General features: G+C 41.9%; 1 protein-coding gene across 2 annotated transcripts in view; it reads right to left on the minus strand.

The window, feature by feature from the left end:
• Positions 1-24,673, minus strand: part of camkmt (calmodulin-lysine N-methyltransferase) — a 334,060-nt gene that overhangs the window by 12,125 nt on the left and 297,262 nt on the right. For both annotated transcript variants that reach the window (XM_080199825.1, XM_080199823.1), the window contains exons 9-10: positions 23,088-23,151; positions 21,639-21,770 (exon numbers count right to left, since the gene is read on the minus strand). In XM_080199825.1, coding sequence (XP_080055951.1) covers positions 21,639-21,770; positions 23,088-23,151 — 196 coding nt within the window. The remainder of the gene's footprint in view (positions 1-21,638; positions 21,771-23,087; positions 23,152-24,673) is intronic.

Raw genomic sequence — 24,673 nt, forward strand, 5'->3', positions numbered from 1 at the left:
TAGACATATTTGTAATTATTAATGGGTTGAAGGGTTATGGAGAATGGGCAGAAAAGTAGAGTGAGGCCGAGATGAGATCAACCATGATTGAACTGAAAGGCAGAGCAGGCCCAAAAGCTGAATTACCTACTCCTACTCCTAGTTCTTATGTTCTTATTCTTGTGCAGTAAAATATTTTGGTTAAACGTGAAATTTGTGATGTCAAATCTTTCATGTTTACAACTGGGAGTTTGAATTTCTTCTCAAAAGTTAATGATCTCCCTCAAATCCAAATAGGGGGCACATGGGTTATATAATGGCTTAGGAACAACCCAAACAGAAGGAGGTGGCAACACAGCAGTAAGCCAGTCCTAGCTGCACCAATTCGTTAGCCTTGTAAAAGGATGCATGACTGAGATTGGCACTTATCCAATGGCACACAGGTGGAACTAATGATCAATGGATCAAGTGGTATGGGCATGCTTGAGAAGTGGAGAGGGTTGTGAGCCTTCAGCGATAATACAGCCGTAAGAGGCAGAAGTTCACAAAGCCTTGTTCATGCTGCTGAACACATGCAAGGTCACAAGAAAAGCAACACCTCAACATGGGAAAGAGGTAGTTAGGGATAGGATCGAGTAGCAATAAGGAATAACATCCTCAGGTGCAGACGGCAAACCCTGATCATAAGAAGAATGAGGGCAAGTGATGCCATATCCTTAACATTGACTGCAGTGCTGAAGTAGCTCTCTGTACATGTCAGAGAATTAGTGTTGCAGGAGACTGCACCTATCTAAGCAAATGGTTTCTGACATTTTTGCCCTGGTTCAAGAAGAGCCCAATTTCGTAGCAGTGCTCACCATGTCCAAAGTCACAGTGGTCTTGAACTTTGTCGCCACTGGATCTTGCTGAAGATCCGCAATGAACCATGGTGGCATTTTTAAGCTGCAGCACACCATTGCATCTCGCAGGTAACTGATGCCCTATTTTCAAGAACTGGGCGGTACAAACAGACAGGCCTCACAGGCACTAAACACAATGGAACTCACATAGTAGAGGTTTCCACTGCACCTGAGGCTTTGGTATTCCGTCAGGAGAGGTATGCAGTCCATCCACTTTACCTATAGAATTTAATAATCTTCTCATAGTCTCCTTTAGGTGTTCTTAGCTATTCATTGGCCACTTTTTCAGACAAGGCCAGTCTGCTGCTTTCCATTTTAAATTCTTTCATGGGAAGTGAGAATGGCTGGGAAGACCAGCTTTTATGGCACATCCCTGATTATCCTTGGAATGGCGGTGGTGAACCACCTTCTTGAACTGCTGCAGTCCTTCAGGTGTAGTAGATACATGCACAGCGCCACTGTGAGTGAAGGAAGTTTGAAGACTTTGATACAGTGAGAGTGAAGGACAGTAGTTATATTCCAGTTTAGGATGGTATGTGACTGGAGTGGGAACATGCTAGGATGACGCTCCCAAATGCCTTCAGCTTTTGTTCTTCTATATGGTAGAGGCTGTTAGTTTGGATATTTCCTTGAAGGGCAAGTTGACATAGTGGGTGGGATTTTCCGGCTGTACACACCACAAATTGGAAATTCCCTCTCAAGGTCAACGGACCTTCAAATGGTCCGCCGAATTTTCTGTCCTGCCCATTACATTTCCCAGTGTGGGTAGGACCAGAAAATCTCGTACCGTGTTTATTGTAAGTGATACATGCTGCTTCTACAGTGCACTGATAGTGGATGGAGTGAAACTTTATGGTGATGGATGGACTGTGGATCAAGTGGGCTGCTTTGTCCTGGATGGTGTCTAGTTTCTTGAGTGTTGTTGTAGCTCTTCTCGTCCAGGCAAGTGGAGACAATTCCACTGCACTCCTGGTTGTGTATTGTAGATAGTGGGCAGGTTTTGGAGAGTCAGAAGGTTAACTTACTCGCTGTTGAATTCCCGGCCTTTACATCTGCTTATGTTGCCACAGTATTTATTATTGCTAGTCCAGTTCAGTTTCTGGCCAGGCAACCCCCAGGAAATTGATGTTTTGAAAATGATAGAGAGAAAGTGGTTTTCATCTTTTAAACGGATACAACATGCAATATGTGTGCTTGAGGCTATTGAGCAGAAGAAAGAATCTCTGAAGATCCAGGACCACTGCAATTAAGCTAAGCTTGTGTGTTAGCATTTAGTGCCAGCATGGCTGAATGAAAAATAAAAACAACTTTGTACAAGACCTAGGTTAACCCTACTGTAGTACTGTGTCAAGTGGTACACCCCTCATGTAATAGGGGTGATACAAAGGCCTTGAAAAAGATTCAGAGAAGAGCCACTGAATTAAATACCCTTTCTCACTCCAGAAATGTGTAGCATTTGGTGAGATTTCATTGGGGTCTTTAAAAGAATTGCATGAATAAAACTCAATCCACGTCATTATGCTATTGATGTTAGATAGGTAAGGGAAAGTAGAAGTACATATGCCTAAGGCATAGGGAATTGGTTAGGGTTGGGGTCAAATAGGGGGTCACAAACCTGCAATGTGTGATAAGTAGTCATTCAGCAGTGATTTTCCCCGAATTAGCCAATTACTGGATAAGAGGACAGGTTTGCTACCCAATTAAAGGCGGTGAGTGGACCTTAAAAGCTGGAGGGGCCTGCACTGCAGTCTGAACAGGCAGTCAGGGAAGAGCCTCAGAGCTTGCATGGAGCACAGAATGCCTCCCAGTTTGCTGTTGGAGGCAGTTGTCAAAATCTAAAACTTTCCAGGGGCCCAAAGGCTGACTGGAAAATTTAATTTTGGTGTGGGATAAGGATTTCACTCCAGGTATGATTTTAGGAAGCTTTTACTTTCCAGGGGCCCAAAGGCTGACTGGAAAATTTGATATTGGTGGGGATAAGGGTTTCATTCCAGGTATGATTTTAGGAAGCTTTTATCAACAACAAATTTTATTTTAACAATACAGTTTAAATACAACAAATGAATTAGTCAAACTTTTACCAATTAAAATACTTAAACATGACAAGATACGATTCTTAATTGCTAACTTATCTCTATTAGTTCCAATTTAAGCAATATTCTTTATAGACGTAACCTCCCCTTCAAAATCAGTCATCAAACAACATATGCTTACATGTTTTTTACTTGTTGACAGTCCTAAAGCCTTTGAACACCTCTGGAAAGAGATAACAGAGAGATGTCTGTCTTCTGATAACTCTCAACAGCAGCATCCAGAGAGAGAGAGAAAAAAACACCTCTCTTTCTTGCAGACCCAAGCGGAAACTGTTTTTTTTCCTAAGCTTAACTCCTCTCCATCACATGACTCTACCTCTGTCAATCAATCTAATCAAAGCCTATTCTAAAACCCCAGGGGAAAACCCAAACATATACAAAAATGCATTAGCTCAGATTAAAACAAACATCCTATTATCTCAAAGCAATCATTCCCCTGCATTTTCAGCATGTGGGGTAACTGCTTTGCAGACAGATCAACACCAGGTAAGCAGAGCTGACTTTTAAACATAACCCTCACAAGAAACATTATGTAATACATTTCTTAAAAGCACAGAATTGTCACAATATGCCTATCAGAATACATATGATTGCCTTTCATATTAGCTGCTAACATGAGTTTGCTCTCATACGCTCCCCTTTGCCACTCTAAATTTCCTTTCCACTTCCCTCTGATTTTTCCAGTGAGCCTAGACCTCACTTGTATTATCATCCGTGTTATGCACCCTTTTTCTGCTTCATCTTACCCTTCATCTCTTTAGCCACCGAGGGAGCTCTGGTTTTGATTGCTTTACCTTTTTCCTTGAGGGAACAAACCATTTCCTCTTTAAAGGCCACCTGCTGTTCAACTGTATCTTTTGCCTTTTGATCTTTGATTCACATGCATCTGGATCACAGCAGTTCTCAACCTGTGGGAATTGACTCTCCTATAAGTTTCGATGTTTAACTCTAAGTTATTCTTTTGCCTTTTCATAACGAATTTAAATTTTATGATACAATGATTACTGTTTCCTAAACATTACCCTATCAACATTTGCTCCACTTGACCAATTCCATTCCCTTTTGGGCTCAACATGTACTGATTAAGGAACTCTCCCGAACACACTTCAGAAATTCTTCCTACTCTCTTTGCTTTACAGTGTTATCCCAGTCTACACGGATAACTATCACTGACCTATAGAACCTGCATCTATGATTTTCCTACAGTTTGCTCCTCTATATCCTTTCCACACAAACTAGTATAATGACACCTCTATTGTTTGTTGTATGAGGAAGATGGCAGTGAGAGCTCTCTCGAATTTAGGATATTTTGTTGTACCGTTCTGTGGAAGCAGGAGTCAAGGATCCCAAGTTTGAACTACATGATAATAATTGTGCATAGAATTGCTAATTAAATTGCAAAATTCAGACTGAACATCTAAACCACAAAAAAAGTCCTTCAATCTCTGTGCTCCAGGGAAAGTAATTGTTCTTTTTTTTGAGTTAACCTAATACTACCAAGATGAACATGATATTGTTCCACATGCGGTGCAGAGAGTCTATTAAAATGTCAGTTTGCTATGATTGTTTTTCCTTCCATACAAATGTTTTTCCTTTCATACAAAGTACTCTCATGTAGTCTATTGAGATCAACAGTACAATAAGATCTACATTAGCAATATCATTCAGCCCCATGGAGTCTCTTTTCATGATAATAACGTAAAATAAGCCTGGGCAGCAGTTGGGGAATTTGTCGAAGGTGCAGTTATCAAAAACATTTAAAAGTTGGGGAAAGACATAACAAGGTAGGGCAAGCTTAGGGAGAGTGATTAGAGTCTGCAGCAAGATGACAGAATGCAGTTTTGGAGTGGAAGGAGGAGAAAAATGCAGTATGTCAAAGTTGGAAAGTGGTGGACACAGGCAGCTACACGGCTGGTTTCAGAAATGGAGTGGAGCAAAACCATGCAACTATTTATTTACCGGGCATGAAAAAATTGAAGTCAAGGTGCTGAGAGATCAGGAGATCACCCATCAACTGAAGCCCAACTTTGTCTAAGACTTCAATAATGATCCCATAGCACGAAAAAGCTTTTGCTTAATATTTCTCTTATACTCCCGTAGAGAATAAAAGAAGTTGCTTAGCGACTGATAGATGATCGCTCCCTGCCCCTTTTTATTTTACCGATATATGATCAGTAGGTGTCAGTCTTGGCTCAAACGTTGCACTCTCACCTCTGAAATGGAACACTGTAGGTTCAAACCCCACTCAAGGATTTTAGCACATAATCTAAGGTGACACAGCAGCACAAACTGAAGGACCTTTGCATTGTGATAGGCAACGTGATTTGGATGAGATGTTTAATTGAGGTCCACTAGCTCTAACAGGTTGATGTGGAAGATTCCAGAGTAATATTTGAATAAGTGTCCTGGCTAACATTAACTTTAACCAACATAATTTAAGTAAACATCTGGGCATTAATCTCTGTGGGACTTGCAGTGCACAAATTGGCTTTTCTGTTTGCTTACATTACAAGTGATTATCCTTGAAAATACTTCGATGGCTGTGAAATTATTTGAGATGTCACGGAAGGTGCTATAAAAACACAAGTCTGTTCTTTCTTCTTCCTCTGAAACTTAGGATAGAAAGTAAAGTTCAAATGGGTCATTCTACATGCTCTTCCTGATGACTACATTCTCACTGTATTGACATTAACTCTTCATCATTAACCTGGTGGTATAACACAACCAGGGGCCACTAATAAGGGAAATAGGGAAAATCACGAAGTAGGCAATATACTTCCAAAGTTGGGTTTAAGTCATATTGTTGAATCAGAGTAGGTTGATCATTGTTCATGATATAACTATATTGTATTTGGCCAGGGAATGCTTAACACTGAGTGACAGAAGATTTTTGAAGGGCCTCTCCAAGTCTTTAAAACGGGAGCTATGGTTAATTTTATGAAAGAATACATTGAATTTAGACCATGTTCACAGAACAAAGGGAAAGGAGGTAACACCAAGCAAGACCAGAGATTAGAAACATGGGTATCATAAAGTAATGGTTATGTGGAATAAAGTCAGAAATGAAAGCAGTTATGCCAATTAACAACTGCTAAATAAAACAAATAAAAACATTTAATGAAAGCTATGCCATGGATCAACATTGATGAACAAAAGCCCCATAATACAAATGGTTTGTCCACTATTGAAATCATACTGTAGGATTCAATGAGTCAAGAGTTGCAATTAGAGATTGCAATGTTACATTAATGTTCTTGAATTTTATCCATGGAGAGATTATACACAACTATTTGGTTTCAGTTCTTAGTAGTACCTCCAAGAATTGGGTAAAATGAGCTCCCACACGCCTTCTAGGTCTGGATCATGAAGATTAGGGGCAGAGCCTTGGCAGCAAAGTCTCTACTACCTATCAGCTTTCTCAGCCAATGAATGTGGGATGGTAAAGGAAAGATGGATGAGAGAAAACAAAGTGGTTCAAAATTGACATTACAAAATGCCCAAATAAGCTTTTCTTATGCATCAGGGCTCAAAATGTTGTGATTGTAGTCTTTCATGCTGTAATACCACTAAGAAGATGATATATTGTTAAACATTTGAATACATTTCAAGTAGTAAAAAAATTGGTTTTAAGTAAATTTGATAGCCCTACTCCTACTCTGTTGTCAGTTTCATGAATTCATCTATTAAGGCTACTCATACAACTTCAGATGAACGTGACAGTAATTCCTGAATAGTGAAAAAAATTATGTCCTTTTCTGCAAAACATTACAATATTATACACACAGTAGTCTATCACAGTAGACAAGAGCAGCTAAAAAAGATTGGTGTTGATTGTGTAAATAGTCATAGGTCAAAGTGACTCCTTGGATTTTGTTTAATCCAAAAGTCGAGAATTAAATCTATTGACAGTTACCTGTCAATAACAATAGGGGTTATAAGCTCACTGACTGACAGAATATGTTACTCAAATAGAGGACATTGTGGAAGAAGGCATAGCAGGAAATATCATACCAAATTAAGCACTCTTGACCTAAATCTTGTAGCATCTGACACAGACATTTATCACAACAGCTGTGAAGTATAGTTGGAGCATTAACAGTCTGGATTGAAGACCTGAACAAAATCCCAAAATAGACCCCAGTAATCAGGAGATCTTACAGCACATTATATACACCGGACATTGTTTCCTATTACTCAACTGCAGATTTCTTTCACTAAACCTTCAGTGAAATTTTCACATTGAGAAAATACGGGAACAAGAATATCCTTTTACTAAGAAGGTGAGTTAAAATGGCTACAACAGCAGATGAATGAGCACCGCTCGACAATCACCAGGCAAGACTGTTCTCTTCCTGCTGGCGAACACCAACGCTGGCATATCCATATCATGGCGAACACTTCAGCAGTTATGGGCATTTGGCCTCTGAACTTCAGGTAAACGTTCTCCAAGGCGGCCTTCACAACATACAACAGCGCAGAGTCGCTGAGCAGAAACTGATAGCCAAGTTCCGCACACATGAGGACGGCCTCAACTGGGATCTTGCGTTCACGTCACACTATCTGTAACCCCCCATGACTTGCCTGAACTTGCAACATCTCGCTTACTGTCCTGTCTGGAGACAATACACATCTCTTTAACCTATGCTTAATGCTATCTCCACTCACATTGTCTGCACCTTTAAGACTTGAATAGCAGATTAGCTGTAAAGACTCGCATTCTAATCAGTATTCTTTAAACTGTGTGTGACTTAATATGCCCTCTTTGTGAGTAGAACTCTCCACTCACTTGATGAAGGAACAGCATTCCGAAAGCTAGTGGTGTTTACTACCAAATAAATCTGTTGGACTTTAACCTGGTGTTGTGAGACTTCTTACTGTGACTATCCACTGATATCATGGGACTTAGGTGATTGATCTCCACACCATTGTGCCAGGCATAACTTTATCCAGTGGGGAGTTTCTCCCCTAATTCCCACTGACTCCAGTTTTGCTAAGGCTCCTGAAAGCCATACTCAGCCAAATCCTGCCTTGATGTCAAGGGCAGTCACTCTCCTCATCGCTAGAGTTTAGCTCTTTTATCCTTGTTTGGACCAAGGTTGTAATGAAGTCAGGAGCCGAGTGGCCCTGATGTGACCGAAATTGAGTGTCAGCGAGCAGGTTATTGTTATGCAAGGGCTACTTGATAAAACTGTTGACAACTTCTATCACCTTGCTGATGACTGAGAGTAGACTGATGGGAGTGTAATTGGCCATGCTGGATTTGTACTGGTGGGACTGCACAGGACATAGCTGGGCAATTGCTCACATTGCCAGGTAGATGCCGATGTTGTAACTGTACTGGAACATCTTTGTTAGAGACACACCTAATTTTGGCAGGCTCACTGCTGAGTTGTTGTCTGGACTGAAAGCTTATGCAGTTTCCAGTGCCTTCAGCCAATTCTTGATATCACGTGATGTAAATCAAATTGGCTGAAGATGTTGTGATGTTGGGGACCATAGGAAGAGGCTGAGATGGATCACCCACTTGGCACTTCTGGCTGAAGATGGCTGTAAATGCTTCAGTCTTGCCTATTACACTGATGTTCTGGGTTCTCCCATTATTGAGGATGGGATATTTGTGAAGTCTCCTCCTCCACTTAGTTTTCAATTGTCCACCACCATTTGTGACTGGATATGCACCAACTTTCGTGACTGATTGTGGCAGAAATACAAAGCTTGGGTCTGATTCTTCGGCTGTGGGATTGTTTAGTTTATCTATCGCATGCTGCTTCTGCTGTTTGGCATCCAAGTAGTTCTGTAGTAGTTTCACCAGGTCGACACCTAATTTTTAGGTGTTCCTGGCATTTCCTCCTGCACTCTTAATTGAACCAGCATTGATCCTCAGCTTGATGGTAATGGTGGAATGGAGGCTATGCTGGCACATGAGATTATAGATGGTGGTTGAATACATTTCTGCTGCTGCTGATCGCCCGCAGCACCTCATGGATGTCCAATCTGAGTTGCTAGGTCTGTTTGAAATCTATCCCGTTTAACACAGTGATACTGCCACACAACCCAACAAAGGTATTCACAATGTGAAAGTGGGACAAGGACTGTGTATGGCCACCCGTATTAACTCTATTATGAACAGATGCATCTGCAATGAGTAGATTAGTGAGGGTGAGGATAAGTAGATTTTTCCCTCTAATGGTTCCCTCATCACCTACATATATAATATGCAAAACAAGAGGAGTCGGCACTTTGAGTCTGCTCCGCCATTCAATAAGATCATGGTTGAATATTTTCTGTTTTGAACGCTAGATTTCCATCTTCCCCGATAACCTCTGAGTCCTTTGACTAAAAATAATCTATTTATCTCCATCTTAAAAATATGCAATGGCCCTGCCTCTACTGTTTTCTGAGTCAGACTGTTTCAGAGTTGCACAACTCTTGAGAAAAAAAAAATTCTTCTCATTTCGATCCCAGAATGGCGACCCCTAATTTTAAAAGTGTCCCCTTGTTCTGGACTCATCCACAAGAGGAAACATCCTTTCCACGATGATCTTTTCAAGACTGTTCAAGATCTTACATACTTGAATCAAGTCACTCCTCATTCTTCTAAACTCCAGCGAAAACAAGCCCAGTCTGTCCAACCTTTCCTCATAAGACAGTCTGCTTATTCCAGGTATCAATTTGGTAAACTTCCTCTGAAGTGCCTCCAAAGCATTTACATCCTTCCTTAAATAAGGAGGCCGAAACTGCACTCAGTATTCGACATGTGATCTCGAAGACAGGGAGCATATATGGAGAGAGAAATAGAGTTAATGTTTAGGTCAATTATCTTTTATCAGACTGGGAAAAAGTTCGATAAGTGATAAGTTTTAAGCAAGTGAAAGAAAGGAGGGTGAAAAATTAACAAAAGAAAGGCCTGAGAGAGGTGGAAGCCATGAGAGATGAAATGACAAATCAGTTGCTAGTGCAGGGCCAATAGGATGGTAATGGGACAAGAAATAAAAGATGTGTCTGGGGGGCGGGGAGGGGGGCGTGAATTGAAAAGTACTGCTCATGATGCAATCTATACTTGGGAAACCAACACAGATTGGGTGAACTGCTTTGCGGAACATTTCCATTAAGTCTGCAAGTGCGACTCCGATTTGCCAGTCCCCTGTCATTTTGATTCTATCCTTGTTCTCCCTCTGACCTCTCTGTCCTCAGCCTCCTGCAGTGCTTTAATGAAGCTCAAAGCTAGCTCAAGGAACAGCACCTCACCTTTCTCTTCAGCAATTTACAACCTTCTGGATTCAGCACTTTACTCAAGAATTTCAGAGCATAACCTCTGCCCCATTTCATTTTCTTTCTCTTTACAGGTTTCCGTTTTACTCATTTTTCTCTGCCTTTCACTTTCAAACAGAGCTGTTTATCATATCTGTCATTCATACCTCCTCTACACAAATCTTTTGTTTCTTTTCTTAATCCATTACAACCCTTTCTGGCCTTGTTCCATTGACTCATCATTCCACCCAATTTCAGAGCTTCCCTTTCATTCTTACTTCACACTCTCCCTTTCACTTGGGCAAAGAACAAAGAAAATTACAGCACTGGAACCGGCCCTTCAGCCCTCCAAGCCTACACTTACCAATCTGCCCGACAGAACTAAAACCCCCTACCCTTCTGGGGACCATGTCCCTCTATTCCCATCTCATTCATATACTTGTCAAGACATCCCTTAAAAGTCACTATCGTATCCGCTTCCACTACCTGCCCTGGCAATGAGTTCCAGGCACCCACCACCCTCTGGGTAAAAAATCTGCCCCGTACATCTCTTTTAAACCTTGCCCCTTGCACCTTAAACCTATGCCCCCTAGTAATTGACTCTTCCACCCTGGGGGAAAGCTTCTGATTATCCACTCTGTCCATGCTTCTCATAATCTTGTAGACTTCGATCAGGTCTCCCCTCAACCTCCGTCACTCCAGTGAGAACAAGCCATGTTTTCTCCAACCTCTCTTCATAGCTAATGCCCTTCATACCAGGCAACATCCTGGTAAATCTTTTCTGTACCCTCTCCAAAGCCTCCACATCCTTCTGATAGTGTGGTGATCAGAATTGAACACTATATTCCAAGTACGGCCTAAGGTTCTATAAAGCTGCAACATGACTTGCTAATTTTTAAACTCAGCATCCCAGCCGGTGAAGGCAAGCATGCCATATGCCTTCTTGACAACCTTCTCCACCTGCATTGCTCCTTTCGGTGACCTGTGCACCTGTCCACCCAGATTCCTTTGCCTATCAATACTCTTAAGGGTTCTGCCATTTACTGTATATTTCCTATCTGTATAAGACCTTCCAAAATGCATTACCTCACATTTGTCCGTATTAAACTCCATCTACCATCTCTCCGCCCAAGTCTCCAACTGATCTATATCATGCTGTACCCTCTGATGGTCCTCATCGCTATCCGCAAATCCACCAACCTTTGTGTCGTCCGCAAACTTATTAATCAATCCAGTTACATTTCCTCCGAATCATTTATATATTACAAACAGCAAAGGTCCTAGCACTGAGCCTTGAGGAATACCACTTGTCACAGCCCTCCATTCAGAAATGCACCCTTCCACTGTTACCCTATCTTCTTTGACCAAGCCAGTTTTGTATCCACCTTGCCAGCTCACCTCTGATCTGATGCGACTTCACCTTCTGCAGCAGTCTGCCATGAGGGACCTTGTCAAAGACCTTACTGAAGTCCACGTAAACAACATCCACTGCCCTACACTCATCAATCGTCTTTGTCACTTCCTCAAAAAACTCAATCAAGTTCGTGAGACACGACCTCACCTTCACAAAATAATGTTGCCTCTCACTAATACGTCTACTTATTTCCAAGTGGGAACAAATCCTGTCTCGAAGAATCCTCTCCAATAATTTCCCTACCACTGATGTAAGGCTCATCGGCCAGTAATTATCTGGATTATTCTTGCTACTTTTCTTAAACCAGGGAACAACACTGGCTATTCTCCAATCCTCTGGGACCTCCCCTGTAGCTAGTGAGGCTACAAAGATTTCTCTCAAGGCCCCAGCAACTTCCTCCCTTGTCTCTCTCAGTATTCTGCGGTATATCCCATCAGGCCCTGGAGACTTGTCTACCTTAATGTTTCTCAAGAACCCCAATACCTCCTCCTTTTTGATCTCAATGTGACTCAAACTATCTGCACATCATTTCCCAGAGTCATCATCCACCAAGTCTTTCTCTTTGGCAAATATTGACGCTAAGTACTCATTTAATACCTCGCCCATTTCCTCTGGCTCCACGCATAGATTCCCTCCCTTGTCCTTGAGTGGGCCAACCCTCTCCCTGGCTACCCTCTTGCTGGCCAATGCTTTTTCATGACCCCTTTTAGCCCTTCTTACTCCTTGCTTAAGTTTCTTTCTACTTTCCTTGTATTCCACACTTGCTTTGTGTGTTCCTAGCCTCCTTAGCTTTGACAAATGCTTTCTTTTTCTCTTTGACTAGGTTCACAATATCTCTCGTTATCCAAGGTTCCCACAACTTGCCATACTTATCCTTCATCCTTACAGGAATGTGCCAGTCCTGAATCCCTATCAACTTACACTTGAAAGCCTCCCACATGCCAGATGTTGATTTGCCCTCAAACATCTGCCCCAATCTACATTCTTCAGTTTCTGCCTAATATTGTTGTAATTAGCCTTTCCCCTGTTTAGCACCTTAACTTGAGGGCTACACTTATTTTTATCCATCATTACCTTAAAGCTTACTGAATTATGGTTACTGCTCCCGAACTGCTCCCCTACTGAAATATTGACCACCTGGCCATGCTTATTCCCCAGTACCAGGTCCAGTATGGCCCCTTTTCTAGTTGGACTATCTACACACTGTTTCAGGAAGCCTTCCTGGATGCTCCTTACAAACTCTGTCCTATCCACACCCCCTAGCACTAAGTGAGTCCCAGTCAATACAGGGGAAATTAAAATCTCCCACCAACAACCCTGTTGCTTTTACGTCTTGCCAAAATCTGTCTACGTATCTGTTCCTCAGTCTCCCACTGGCAGTTGGGTGGCCGAGAGTAAACCCCCAACATTGTGACTACACCTTTCCTATTCCTGAGCTCTACCCATATTGCCTTGCTGTATGAGCCCTCCAAGGTGTCCTCCCGGAGTACAGCTGTGATATTCTCCTTAACCAGTAGTGCAACTCCCCCACCCCTCTTACATCCCCCTCTATCCTGCCTGAATCATCTGTATCCTGGAATGTTCAGCTGCCAATCCTGTACTTCCCTTAACCAAGTCTCTATAATGGCAACAACATCACAGTTCCTAGTACTAATCCAAGCTCTAAGTTCATCTGCCTTACCTGTTACACTTATCGCACTGAAACAAATGCACTTCAGTCTACCAGACCCTCTCTGATTAGCAATCCCACCCTGCCTGCTGTTTCTCTGAGTCTTACTGGCCTTACTCTCTGGTTCCCCTTCAGCTAATTCACCTTTGCTTTGCTTTCCACACGTCCCCCCCCCCAAACTAGTTTAAATCCTCCCGTGTAACACTAGCAAACCTCCCAGCCAAAATATTTGTGCCCTTCCAGTTTAGATACAACCCGTCCTTCTTGTACAGATCACATCTGCCCCAGAAGTGACCTCAATGGTCCAGATATCTGAAATGCTCCCTCCTACACCAGCTGCTTAGCTACGTGTTGAGCTGCACTATCTTCCTATTTCTAGCCTCACTAGCACATGGCACTGGGAGTAATCCTGAGTTTACAACCCCAGAAGTCCTGCTTTTTAACTTTCTACCTAACTCCCTAAACTGCTGCTGCAGGACCTCATCGCTCTTCCTGCCTATGTCGTTAGTACCAATATGTACCACGACCTCTGGCTGTTCACCCTCTCCTTTCAGAACTTGCTTAAAAAACACCGCATTTCTAACTTCTAACAGTTCGGATGAAAACTCATCAAGCTGAAATATTGGGCAGAATCTTCCAGCCGTTCATGCCGGCTGGACTTTCTGGTCCTGCTGCAGTCATGATGTGGATGAGTTTACATGAGTTTACTATCAAATAAATTGGGTGGACTTAAATCTGGTGTTGTCAGACTTTTTCCTGCTGCAGTGAACAGAGATTTAGCTGAGCGCCAAAGTGGCTGGTAAGATCATGTCCAATAACTCGGTTTCTCTCACCACATGTGCTGGTAAACCTGTTGAGTATATCCAACATTTTCCACTTTTATTTAAATGCACAATCCAGTTCACATCTGACATCTTTACAGCCAGCATTACTGACATCAACTAATTCATCGTTTATCAGGCAATGAAGCCAAGACCGGTATACTCAATGCTTCGTAGAGTTTTGAAGACAGGAAGCTCGATCATTTTAGGGGATTTAAAATCAATAAATGCTAATAGCATCCTGTGACGATTTATCCAATGGCTTGCTGTACTTTTCGTATAAGGATAGCTCCAACCTGGGATAGGCTAACTGACCTCAAGTGGTGGGAGGGGAAGCATGGTTGACTCTAGTGTTTCTGAGGGAGAAAAATATTATCCAAGGAACAATGCATATGTGCATTTTAGATAGGGACAGAACAACTTGCATTGCCTCCCCACATTCACCACCAAGACCCATCCATGACTAATGTCCACTTGGCAAGGTACTGGAGGGTATCCTGTATTCTACCTTTGAAGTAGTGAACAGTTCCAGCTGAGGAAAGGATGGCAAATGGGAAGAAGCAAATGCAGGAAACCTGTGGTGAGTTGGCATTATGGTGGAAGTACTGCTGATGAAAATTGGAATCATAATAATATCTCTCTACTTAATATGTGGAACATATGATATATAAGATATATACTTAAGAAATGCAAATATCATGCATACTTTGTCACAGATGCAGAACAATCTCAAGAACCGATGTGTTTCTGAAAGCTGAAACTCTTTAGCAATCAAGCTTCCCTTGATCACAAAAAAACTCAAGATGTCCTCAGCATATGTTTACTTCTAGCAAACAGACTTTTTGTCCACAAAGGACATGTTGGTTTAATACACAATGCCACTTTAACAGTGAAACAATTTTTTTTGTTGTATGATGCATTTGCCACTGTAATACAGCACATCATCTAAAATACTGTGAGGAGTACAATGGGAAATTGGTCCTGATGTAAGGCATCCCAGGGTACTAAAAGAGATGCCAGGAGAAAAAGCAAATGCATTAGTGGTAATTTACCAAAATTCGCTGGACTCTGGGGTGGTTCCCGCAGATTGGAAAACAGCAAATGTGACGCCACTGTTTAAAAAAGGAGGTAGACAACAGGTGGGTAACTATAGGCCGGTTAGCTTAACTTCTGTAATAGGGAAAATGCTTGAATCTGTCATCAAGGAAGAAATAGCGGGACATCTGGATATAAATTGTTCCATTGGTAAGACGCAGAATGGGCTTACGAAAGGAAGGTCATGTTTGACTAATTTGGTGGAATTCTTTGAGAATGTTACATGTGCAGTGGACAATGGGTAACCTGTGAATGTGGTGTATCTCGATTTCCAGAAGGCATTTCACAAGGTGCCGCATGAAAGACTGCTACATAAGATAAAGGTGCACAATATTACAGGTAATGTATTAGCATGGATAGAGGATTGGTTAACTAACAGAAAGCAGAATGGAGGTAAATGGGTATTTTTCTGGTTGGCGATCAGTGACTAGTGCGTGTCTCAGGGATCAGTGTTGGGACCGCAATTGTTTACGATTTACGTGGATGATTTGGAGTTGAGGATGAAGTGTAGTGTGTCAAAATTCGCAGATGACACAAAGATGAGTGGCAGAGCAAAGTTTGCAGAGGATGCTGAAAGTCTGCAAAGGGATATAGATAGTCTAAGTGAGTGGGCGAGAGTCTGGCAGATGGAGTACAATGTTGGTAAATGCGAGGTCATCCATTTTGGTAGGAATAATAGTAAAAGGGAATATTATTTAAATGCTAAAAAATTGCAGCATGCTGCCGTGCAAGATTCCCAAGGAGTTGGTTTGCAGGTACAGCAGGTAATTAAGAAGGCAAATGGAATTTTGTCCTTCATTGCCAGAGGGATGGAATTTAAAAACAGCGAGGTTATGTTGCAAGTGTATAAGGTGCTGGTAAGGCCATACCTGGAGTGCTGTGTACAGTTTTGGTCTCCTTACTTGAGGAAGGATATACTGGCACTGGAGGGGGGTGCACAGGAGATGCACTAGGTTGATTCCGGAGTTGAGAGGGTTGGCTTATGAGGAGAGACTGAGTAGATCAGGGCTATACTCATTGGAATTCAGAAGAATGAGGGGAGATCTTACCGAAACATTTAAGATTATGAAGGAAATAGATAAGTTAGAGGCAGGAAAGTTGTTTCCACTGGCAGGTGAAACTAGAACTAGGGCGCATGGCCTCAAAATAAGGGGAAGCAGATTTAGGACTGAGTTGAGGGGGAACTTCTTCACGCAAAGGTTTGTGAATCTGTGGAATTCCCTGCCCAATGAAGTAGTTGGAGCTAACTCATTGAATGTTTTTAAGGCAAGGATAGATAAATTTTTGAATAGTAAAGGAATTAAGGGTTATGGTGAGTGGGCGGGTAAGTAGAGCTGAGTCCACGAAAAGATCAGCCATGATCTTATTGAATGGCGAAGCAGATTCGAGAGGCTAGATGGCCTACTCCTGCTCATAGTTCTTATGTTCTTATGAAATCTGACAGTACGCAATGAGAAACAATCGTGCCAAATCATTCATGCATGCCACACTTCAAGCAATACATTGGGTAGGTTTTTCAACTGGTGGGAAGGTGTCCACCAGTTGAATATGCAGGAAACATTATTGCATCTGGCCACACCTATTTCTCATCTGAAGCCATGGGGCGGGATTCTCCAACCATTTGTGCCAGTGGGATTCTCTGGTCTCACTACAGTGAACGGATTTTGGCTGAATACCAAACTCCCTGACCTCGCTGACAGCAGCAGCGGGGTGTCAATGGCCAGAGAATCCCAGCCATTGTCTTCAGTATGTTCATTAACCATTAACTCTGGCCCTCTCCAAGCAAGTTTGTGATTCAGACTGGTTGCAATGTCACAGTTAAGCCCAAGATGAACTTCCAACCACATCTCTGCTCCATCATCAAGATTTCTTATTTCAACCTCTGAAACTTTGCACAACTCAATCCCACCTCAACTCATCTGCTGCTGAAATCCTCATTCACGGCTTTGTCATCTATAGGCTTGACTACTCCTTGGCTGATGATAAAATTAAGATAATCTAAGACATTGCTGCCCATACCTGAACTCATATCAAGACCCATTCACCCATACCCACACTAACTTCCAGTTAAACAATGCCTTGACTTTAAAAATCTCTTTCCTGTTTTCAAATCTATCCATTGCCTCATTCCTTGCCATCTCTAACCTGTGCCAGCCCTGCAACCCTCTGAGGTATCTGTACTTCTCCACTTCTGGACTCTTGCACATCTCGATTTCAATTGTTTCACCGCTGGTATCTGTACCTTCAGCCACCACGGGCCCAAGCTCTGGAGTTCCCTCCACAAACTCTCAACCTTCATTTCTTCTTTAAGATACTCCTTAAAATCTACCTCTTTGACCTGGCTTTGGTCACCTGTCCTAATATCTCCTATGTGGCTTGGTGTCAAGTATTTTTTGATAACATTCCTGTGAAGTGCACTGGGGCATTTTACTGCTTTAAAGGCACTACATAAATGCAAGGCGTAGTTGTTGTTGGTGGCAAATACTAGAACCCACATCATACTTCTTTTCTGATTGGGTATTTATTATACAAAACTTCAGCTTATCCAAAACACCTCTAAGTATATCTTAATTTTACTAAATTCAATTCGTTCTCACTGCCCTGGTCCGGCAATGCCTAAATTTTTAGCTTTGTGTCCAAATCCCTACATGGCCTTTCTCTATAATCTTGTCCTTTCCTACAATTCTCTAAAAAACTGACTTTGCTCCATTTCTGGCCATCTGTATTTTCCTGATTCCTTTGCCTCGCTTTGCCTTCAGCTGCCTGGGGTCTGGACTCTGGAATTCCCTCCCAAACCCTTCCACTACCTCCACCTTTCAGGTGCGCTTTAAAACCACAGAGTTCCGGTATATTTTAAATAAAACACAGTAAATATTGAAACTACTCAGCAGATCAGGCAGTTACTGTGGCAAGTTAACATTTCAAGTCAATGGCCTTCCATCAGGAATAGAAAAACCTTAGAGATGTAAAAGTTTTAAGTACAGAGGCAGGGAAAGGAAATGTGGTGGTGATGGTGGGGGTGAAGGATGGTGTGGTCTGTGATGGGGCCGGCAGCAAGTGACACTACATGACAACAGGATTGATGGTGCAGGGCAAATGCAGACGCTGGGACAAGTAAAGAAACAAAGGATGGATATAGAGGAGGTACAAGGAGAAATATCACCAATAACAACCACCTGAAAACATAGGGCAGAGGATATGATCTGAAATTGCTGAATTCATCCTGCTCTCCTTCAAATAGTCTCAAGGATTCTTCTGAATTTACCCAAAAATGCAACCCTGTCTGTTTCAAAAGATAGCGGGGAGCGATTCTCCCAGCCGGGAGACTTGAACAGAGGCCATGTAGTGGGCTTCTTGCTGGGCGCCACAGTTTCCGCGAGTTTCCAGCTGCCAGAATTCCAGCATCGTTAGCTCCATGCCGGAAATCGGCACAGAGCTGTATAATATATTCAAATGCTCATTTAAATATCGTTAGTGGACCCGGGACTGAGGTCTCCTCTAGAGTCTCTGCTGCTGCCAGGAGTGATTCACATCGGCTCCCCACTTGCAGGGAGCTGGCCACCTGACACCACTGGAGTGAAGAGGGCCATGGAGTCCCACCAGGAGGTCGGGAGCGAGGAGCGGTGCCCCCTGGGTATTGCCAATTGGCAGTACCAGATGGCCCCGGGTGCTGCCCAAGGGGGAAATGGAAATGTTCAGGGGGCACCTTGGCATTGCCCACCAGTTAGTGCCAGTGGGCGGGCAGGGAGGGAGAGGAACCTAGTGGGGGCGGGGCCTAATGGGAGGTGCCTTTTGTGGGGGGAGGTCAGTGGTCAGTCCCGCTGCACTTGGTGGTAACAAAGGCAAGGAGGCCAATGGTTGGGGCTGGCAATGGGGTTGGGCTGCCGGAGGTGGGGGGAGGGGAGGATCGGGGTTGCAGGAGACTGGGGGGTTGGGGCTCGAGGCTGGCCTGAACATGTCTGGGAAGCCAGGGATCAGGACATGGGGAGGCCTGTGTGTTAGCAATGCAGGGGTTGCAGGGCTAGCCAGCGATCAAGCTAGCCAGCAGTCGGGAGGCCAAAAGTGCGGGCTCCTGCGCATGCGCCGATCTCATCACTGACAGATTGGCGCATGTGCATTGACCCGCTCAACACTACGCTGCTAGCCTCTCCAGTGGGAATATACCCCATCCTGGATTTTTGATGATATTCACATTTGTGCATTCTACAGTGCACAGAGTGTGAGAGGTTCATTTTGAAAATCCTGCTGAAAAAAAAAGGATTTACTCCAGTTTTTATGCAAATTCGACACTTAGGACTTCTTCTGGGAGAATCCCACCCAGCAGATCCAGCAATATAGCATTCCCTTAGCACTGTGGTTAAGTGTTAAGCTATCTCATGTGCCCAAGTCTAGCAGTGGGACTTGAACCCATTACTTTCTGACTCAGAGACGTGAGTGCTACTCAAAAGCAGCTGGGAATGATGTCAATGGAATATGTGGTGAGGTGCAGAGAGGTGTAGCTGACCCCATGCTTCCAGCCAACTACTGGGGAAACCATGTAAATACTGAAAAGACGAACCAAAGAGGGGAATATTAAAGGTGACTGTGTGGGCCTGAGATAAGAAACCCATAAAGACAATGTCATATCTACAAGGCTACAGGGCAGATGTGAAACTAGTTGCACAGGGCAGTGTCTTGGAGTTGGACAGTCAGGGAAGAGATATTTGAGGAGGAATACTTGGAGCCAAGGAGGATTTGAGAAAAGCGAGGACAGAAAATGAGCTGCAGTCACAATCACATAAGATGTTATCGCTGGTACAGTTTTAATGGGGTGGGAACTGATTGAATACCTTGAGAGAGGAGTTGCTAAAGTTTCATGAATCTCGATGCAAATAAGTGTATAAAAATTCAACTGCAATTTGAAGAGTAAAGAACTATAGGTTCAAAGGAATCAAGTCACATGCAAGGTGAGGAACCATGCTTTTTTCTTTCATGGAATGATTAATGTGTGCAATAGATTTCTGTCAAACTCAAGACACTTTCACATTTGCATTTGTTTCATTCTGATTGCAGGAAACTGTCTATCTGCCAATTCCCTGCATTTTCGTTGCAAACATCACAGAACACTGGATCAATTCTGCCACCAGAACAAGTACATCTGGGTTTAGCAGTGTAAATGCAGAGACTGTAGGCATTGACACTAGCACTCTGAAATCTGAATTAAACAAGCTCTGTCATAAATGCATTTGCAGTTACCAATGATTCACTGAACTGCTTTATAAGAGGAGTTGAATGACTATTTTGCAAGAATTGGGACTGAAGGTTATTGGGTGATTTTAGCTCATACGAAATACATGAATGCGATTCGAGGAAATGTTTCTTTTTGAGAGCACCAGGCTTGATTTCTGTGCTGTGTTGAATGCACCATTGTTATGAGCCAATTTGAGAGAATATTAGTTACAACTGGCAGCAATCCTACTGAGTTTGAAAGAGTATGAAAAGAATCAGCCAAAGATTCTATTCCCAATTATGCTGGGCAGTTGTATGTGTGGACAAGAGTTAAGGATGGGATTGGGTTCCATGCATTAGTGCTGTTGCCTCATAGCACTAGGGAGACAGGTTCGATTCCCAGTTGGGTCGCTGTCTGTGCAGAGTCTGCATGTTCTCCCTGCGTCTGTCTGGGTTTCCTCCTGGTGTTCCAACTTTCTCCCAAAGTCCGAAAGACATGCTGGTTAGGTGCATTGGCCATGCTAAATTCTCTCTCAGTGTACCTGAACAGGTGCCGGAGTGTGGCGACTAGGGGGATTTTCACAGTAACTTCATTGCAGTGTTAATGTAAGCCCACCTGTGACACTAATAGATAAATTTAACATTGCGATGTCCATACAGTTGAACAGATTTCTAATCTTAAGATTGGTTATTTGGGCAATGCATCAAAGGACAATTAGCACCCTCAAGAGAGGGAAACTATCAATTATTGAATAACGTTGGCTCAAAAAGACCAGGTCAAACATATATATGCTCAGGAACGCTGATCAGTGTCACTAAAACATCTCAGTCGAAGCTCATGAGGAACAGGGAGGGAGTCAGGGCAGAAGGGGCATCACTCTGGTGGCAAATACAGTGAAACTCTGCATAGGTTACTGGCTGACAGAATGCCACTAAGTACAAATCCCAGCAAAATAATAAAGAAAAATTGGAACTGTCATCCTAAAGATTATGTAGAAAGTGTTAATAAACACTTCCTATAATGAACAGCTTCAGGCAAGGTAGTCTGAGAGGATTTGCTGTGCAAGAACATAATTAATATAATAAAGGAGGAGATGCCATGGGGGATATTGTAGTCAAAGGCATTTAAGGTATCTGCCAAAAAACTCGTGATCCCTTCTTAATGCAAAATGGATTGTGATGCTACCCTAATATCAGGAGAGCTCTGACCTTGAGATGAAAGTTCCAAACATGGTCGTCGTAATTCATAAGCCTCTGGGCGGTTAAACAGGCTTTCTCTGCGAGGCTGCAAAACTGGTTTAAAGTCCCACCTCTTTGAGGGGCAAACACAAGCGCTTTTCCCTAAAAAGAAAATACAATTATGAATGGTTACTGATTATTGACATGAATGTTCCAATCCCATCAGCCATACAACATAATCTTCCACAGCTAAACACAGAAGCATGGATTAGCATATTACATTACAATACACACCTCAGTGAAACATCAGATTAAAAATCTTAACATTTGGAAATTAAGGTAGTTTAGATTTCATACACATGCAAATTCAAATAATATCAGCAATAGTTTTGATATTTTAAATTCACTTTTCTAATTCAACTACCTAATAATTTGAATTACGCAACACAAATGATACAGCCAAGTGTGAATTTAAAATGAAATTAACCAATTATTTTAAATAGGTAATTTTGAAGGGTGGTCTCTGCAAACTTTATTATGTATCTGTTCTTTCTTTTATCTTTACAATATTCTCCACTTCTCTTGGGTAATGACTCACATAAGGACCAGCATTTGCCGTACCTTGCCCAAGTTTTACTGGCAAGGTTCTAAACAACACGTGTTGGGCAAACTATGCAACTGTGGGGTGCTTCACAGCCAAATCTGATCCTGCCGTAACCCCATGTTGACAAAGAAAACTTGCATAAAAGAATTGGCTTTTTTTTACCCCTTTACAAACAAATGAAGCTGAGGTCAGTTTTAGTGTCCCTATTGCTGCCATGTCAGAGATCAGATAATACAGAACAGACTGAGATTAAACTTGAAGACAACTGTTCGTGGGGGAACATCGGCATTTGTGTGTTTTTACACAACACCAGAAATGATCACACTTCTTTTCAAAATTAGTGGCTTCTGATTACCTTACAATACATTTTCTTCAACATTCATTTTGCACTATTCAAACACTTCTGCATTACACAAATTCAAAGGTTTATCACCTTTATTTCAAGTGAGACATGTATGTTATTCCTTCTTGTTGAAATTATATAACACTAAATAAAAGAGCAGCAAAATTTAAAATATCACAGCTAATGGTGGAAAATAACTCAGTACCTGTTTTAATTAAAAGAAAAGAAGTGCAATAGATTTTGATAATTCAAGATCGACTTTGATTAAAAAAGAATCTCATGCATCTTTGGAGCAATTTCATTTCCTTAGCTTCACACTGTGCGTCTTATCAGTCAGCTGAACACAAGAAGTTTTCTAGTTTATGATTAAGAAAGAATCAGATAGATAAGACGACTCAATTGAAGTTGAACATAATAAGTATTAAAGTATTACATGACATTAATCCTGCCATTCCATTACATTCTCAATCATTGTGCAGGGGGACTAATTATTCTGAAGTCCATGCTCAGAAGAAAATTGAAACACACTTACATTGGGTTTGAGTAATCTCTTCATTGCATCAACAAGGCTGGCTCTGTACTGGTCCAGAAACAAGCTGACATTGAGGGGGAGACAGAAAAACAAAAAAAGCGTTTGAAGCCACCTCGCATCGAGAATGAAGCTATTTTGTTTGGTTTATGTAAAAGCAGAAATAAGTTAATTTCATGTATTCATTATTATAATCTGTTAAGAATCTGACAGATATTTAAATTATGAACAGTTGCTTTTTTGAATGTAGGTTTTACTCATTTGTTGGTCAACATTTGGCAAATGGCCTAGGATATATACATTTTTCATCGTTTAAACTAAAGGGATTTACGTTACACCTAATTTCTTTGCCTTTTGACAGAAACAGTTTATTCCAAAATCAGCATAGGCATAAAGACTGAACAGCAAGTTAATTCTGCACTTGTGCAAGAACACATTTAATTTTAAATCTTTTGGTTGGACCTCGCTTCACCTACTTAATCTGCGGAAAGTCCATATGTGAGCCATGCATAAGCTTCCAAAGGAAACTGCAGCCTCCTTCTCCAGTTCTCCTAGCTGCCTTCATTCTTAATCTGATCTAATCCTGACAGCATTATCTTTATCCTTGCAATAAAACCTGAAGTATCCACTCTAATATTAGGTGAGGAAGGCATTTGCTAAATTGCTTGCTGGAATCATATGGCATTGCTTAGCTCTTTGTTTGATTCGGAGGATGCATCTTTGATTTATATCATTACTGCATAATTACTAATGCAGTCCATTTACCTTGCTTAAAAGCAATAAGGTATAAGAAGTCCGTGCAGCAAAACCTTGTGCACTACTTGCATTTATTTGTTTCTTTCTCTCTAAATTCACCCTATTCTTTCCTGAAACGTTGACTGATTAATGCAGGGTACGACTTCATGGATGCAAGCTGACAGCTGTCCACTTTCTGACCATTCGCTTCTATATGAAACTACACAGTGAATGTCAATGAGCCATTTAATAAAGTGGGGTTGGGGGTATGGGGTTGTTAGAGGGAGATGCTGTAGGAATCAGAGCAGAACCTAACGTTATCTCACCTGATACCGCTATCTCTGAACAGGACTAGATAGCCATCAGGAACAGGTGTGGTGAGGCCATCTGTAGCATGCTTAATGCCACCCCAGTTGAGATTAACTAATCCCATGCTGACCCAGGATCAAATAATGCATCACTTTCAATTAGGGAGGTTAAAAAATATATATATATACAAAGCAAAACATTTGTCGTTGCATCAATACAATAAACAAATGCAGAATTAGCCATAAAACAATGTATCTAGCAATAATCAATTCAGAATTTACATTGTTTTTACAAGCATCTAATACAGCAAATGGTACATTCAAGTAAATGGCATCAAGCATACATCTCTGCCTGACAAAGTTACCAAAAAGGCTTCTGAAGCTTTATTTATATCAAGAATAATTTCTGTACTACTGGTCAGATATTTGTTTTTGGAAGGGAGGAAAGAGGGCCAACTGACTCTTTTTAATCTGCAGAAAGAGCTGTTTATGTTGATACATTTGCTTTCTCCAGACTGCTTCTCACTGAGCAATAATTATTAGCAA

The sequence above is a fragment of the Carcharhinus amblyrhynchos genome, chromosome 12, assembly GCF_965287045.1.
Source record: "Carcharhinus amblyrhynchos chromosome 12, sCarAmb.v2.hapA, whole genome shotgun sequence".
Lineage (NCBI taxonomy): Eukaryota > Metazoa > Chordata > Chondrichthyes > Carcharhiniformes > Carcharhinidae > Carcharhinus > Carcharhinus amblyrhynchos.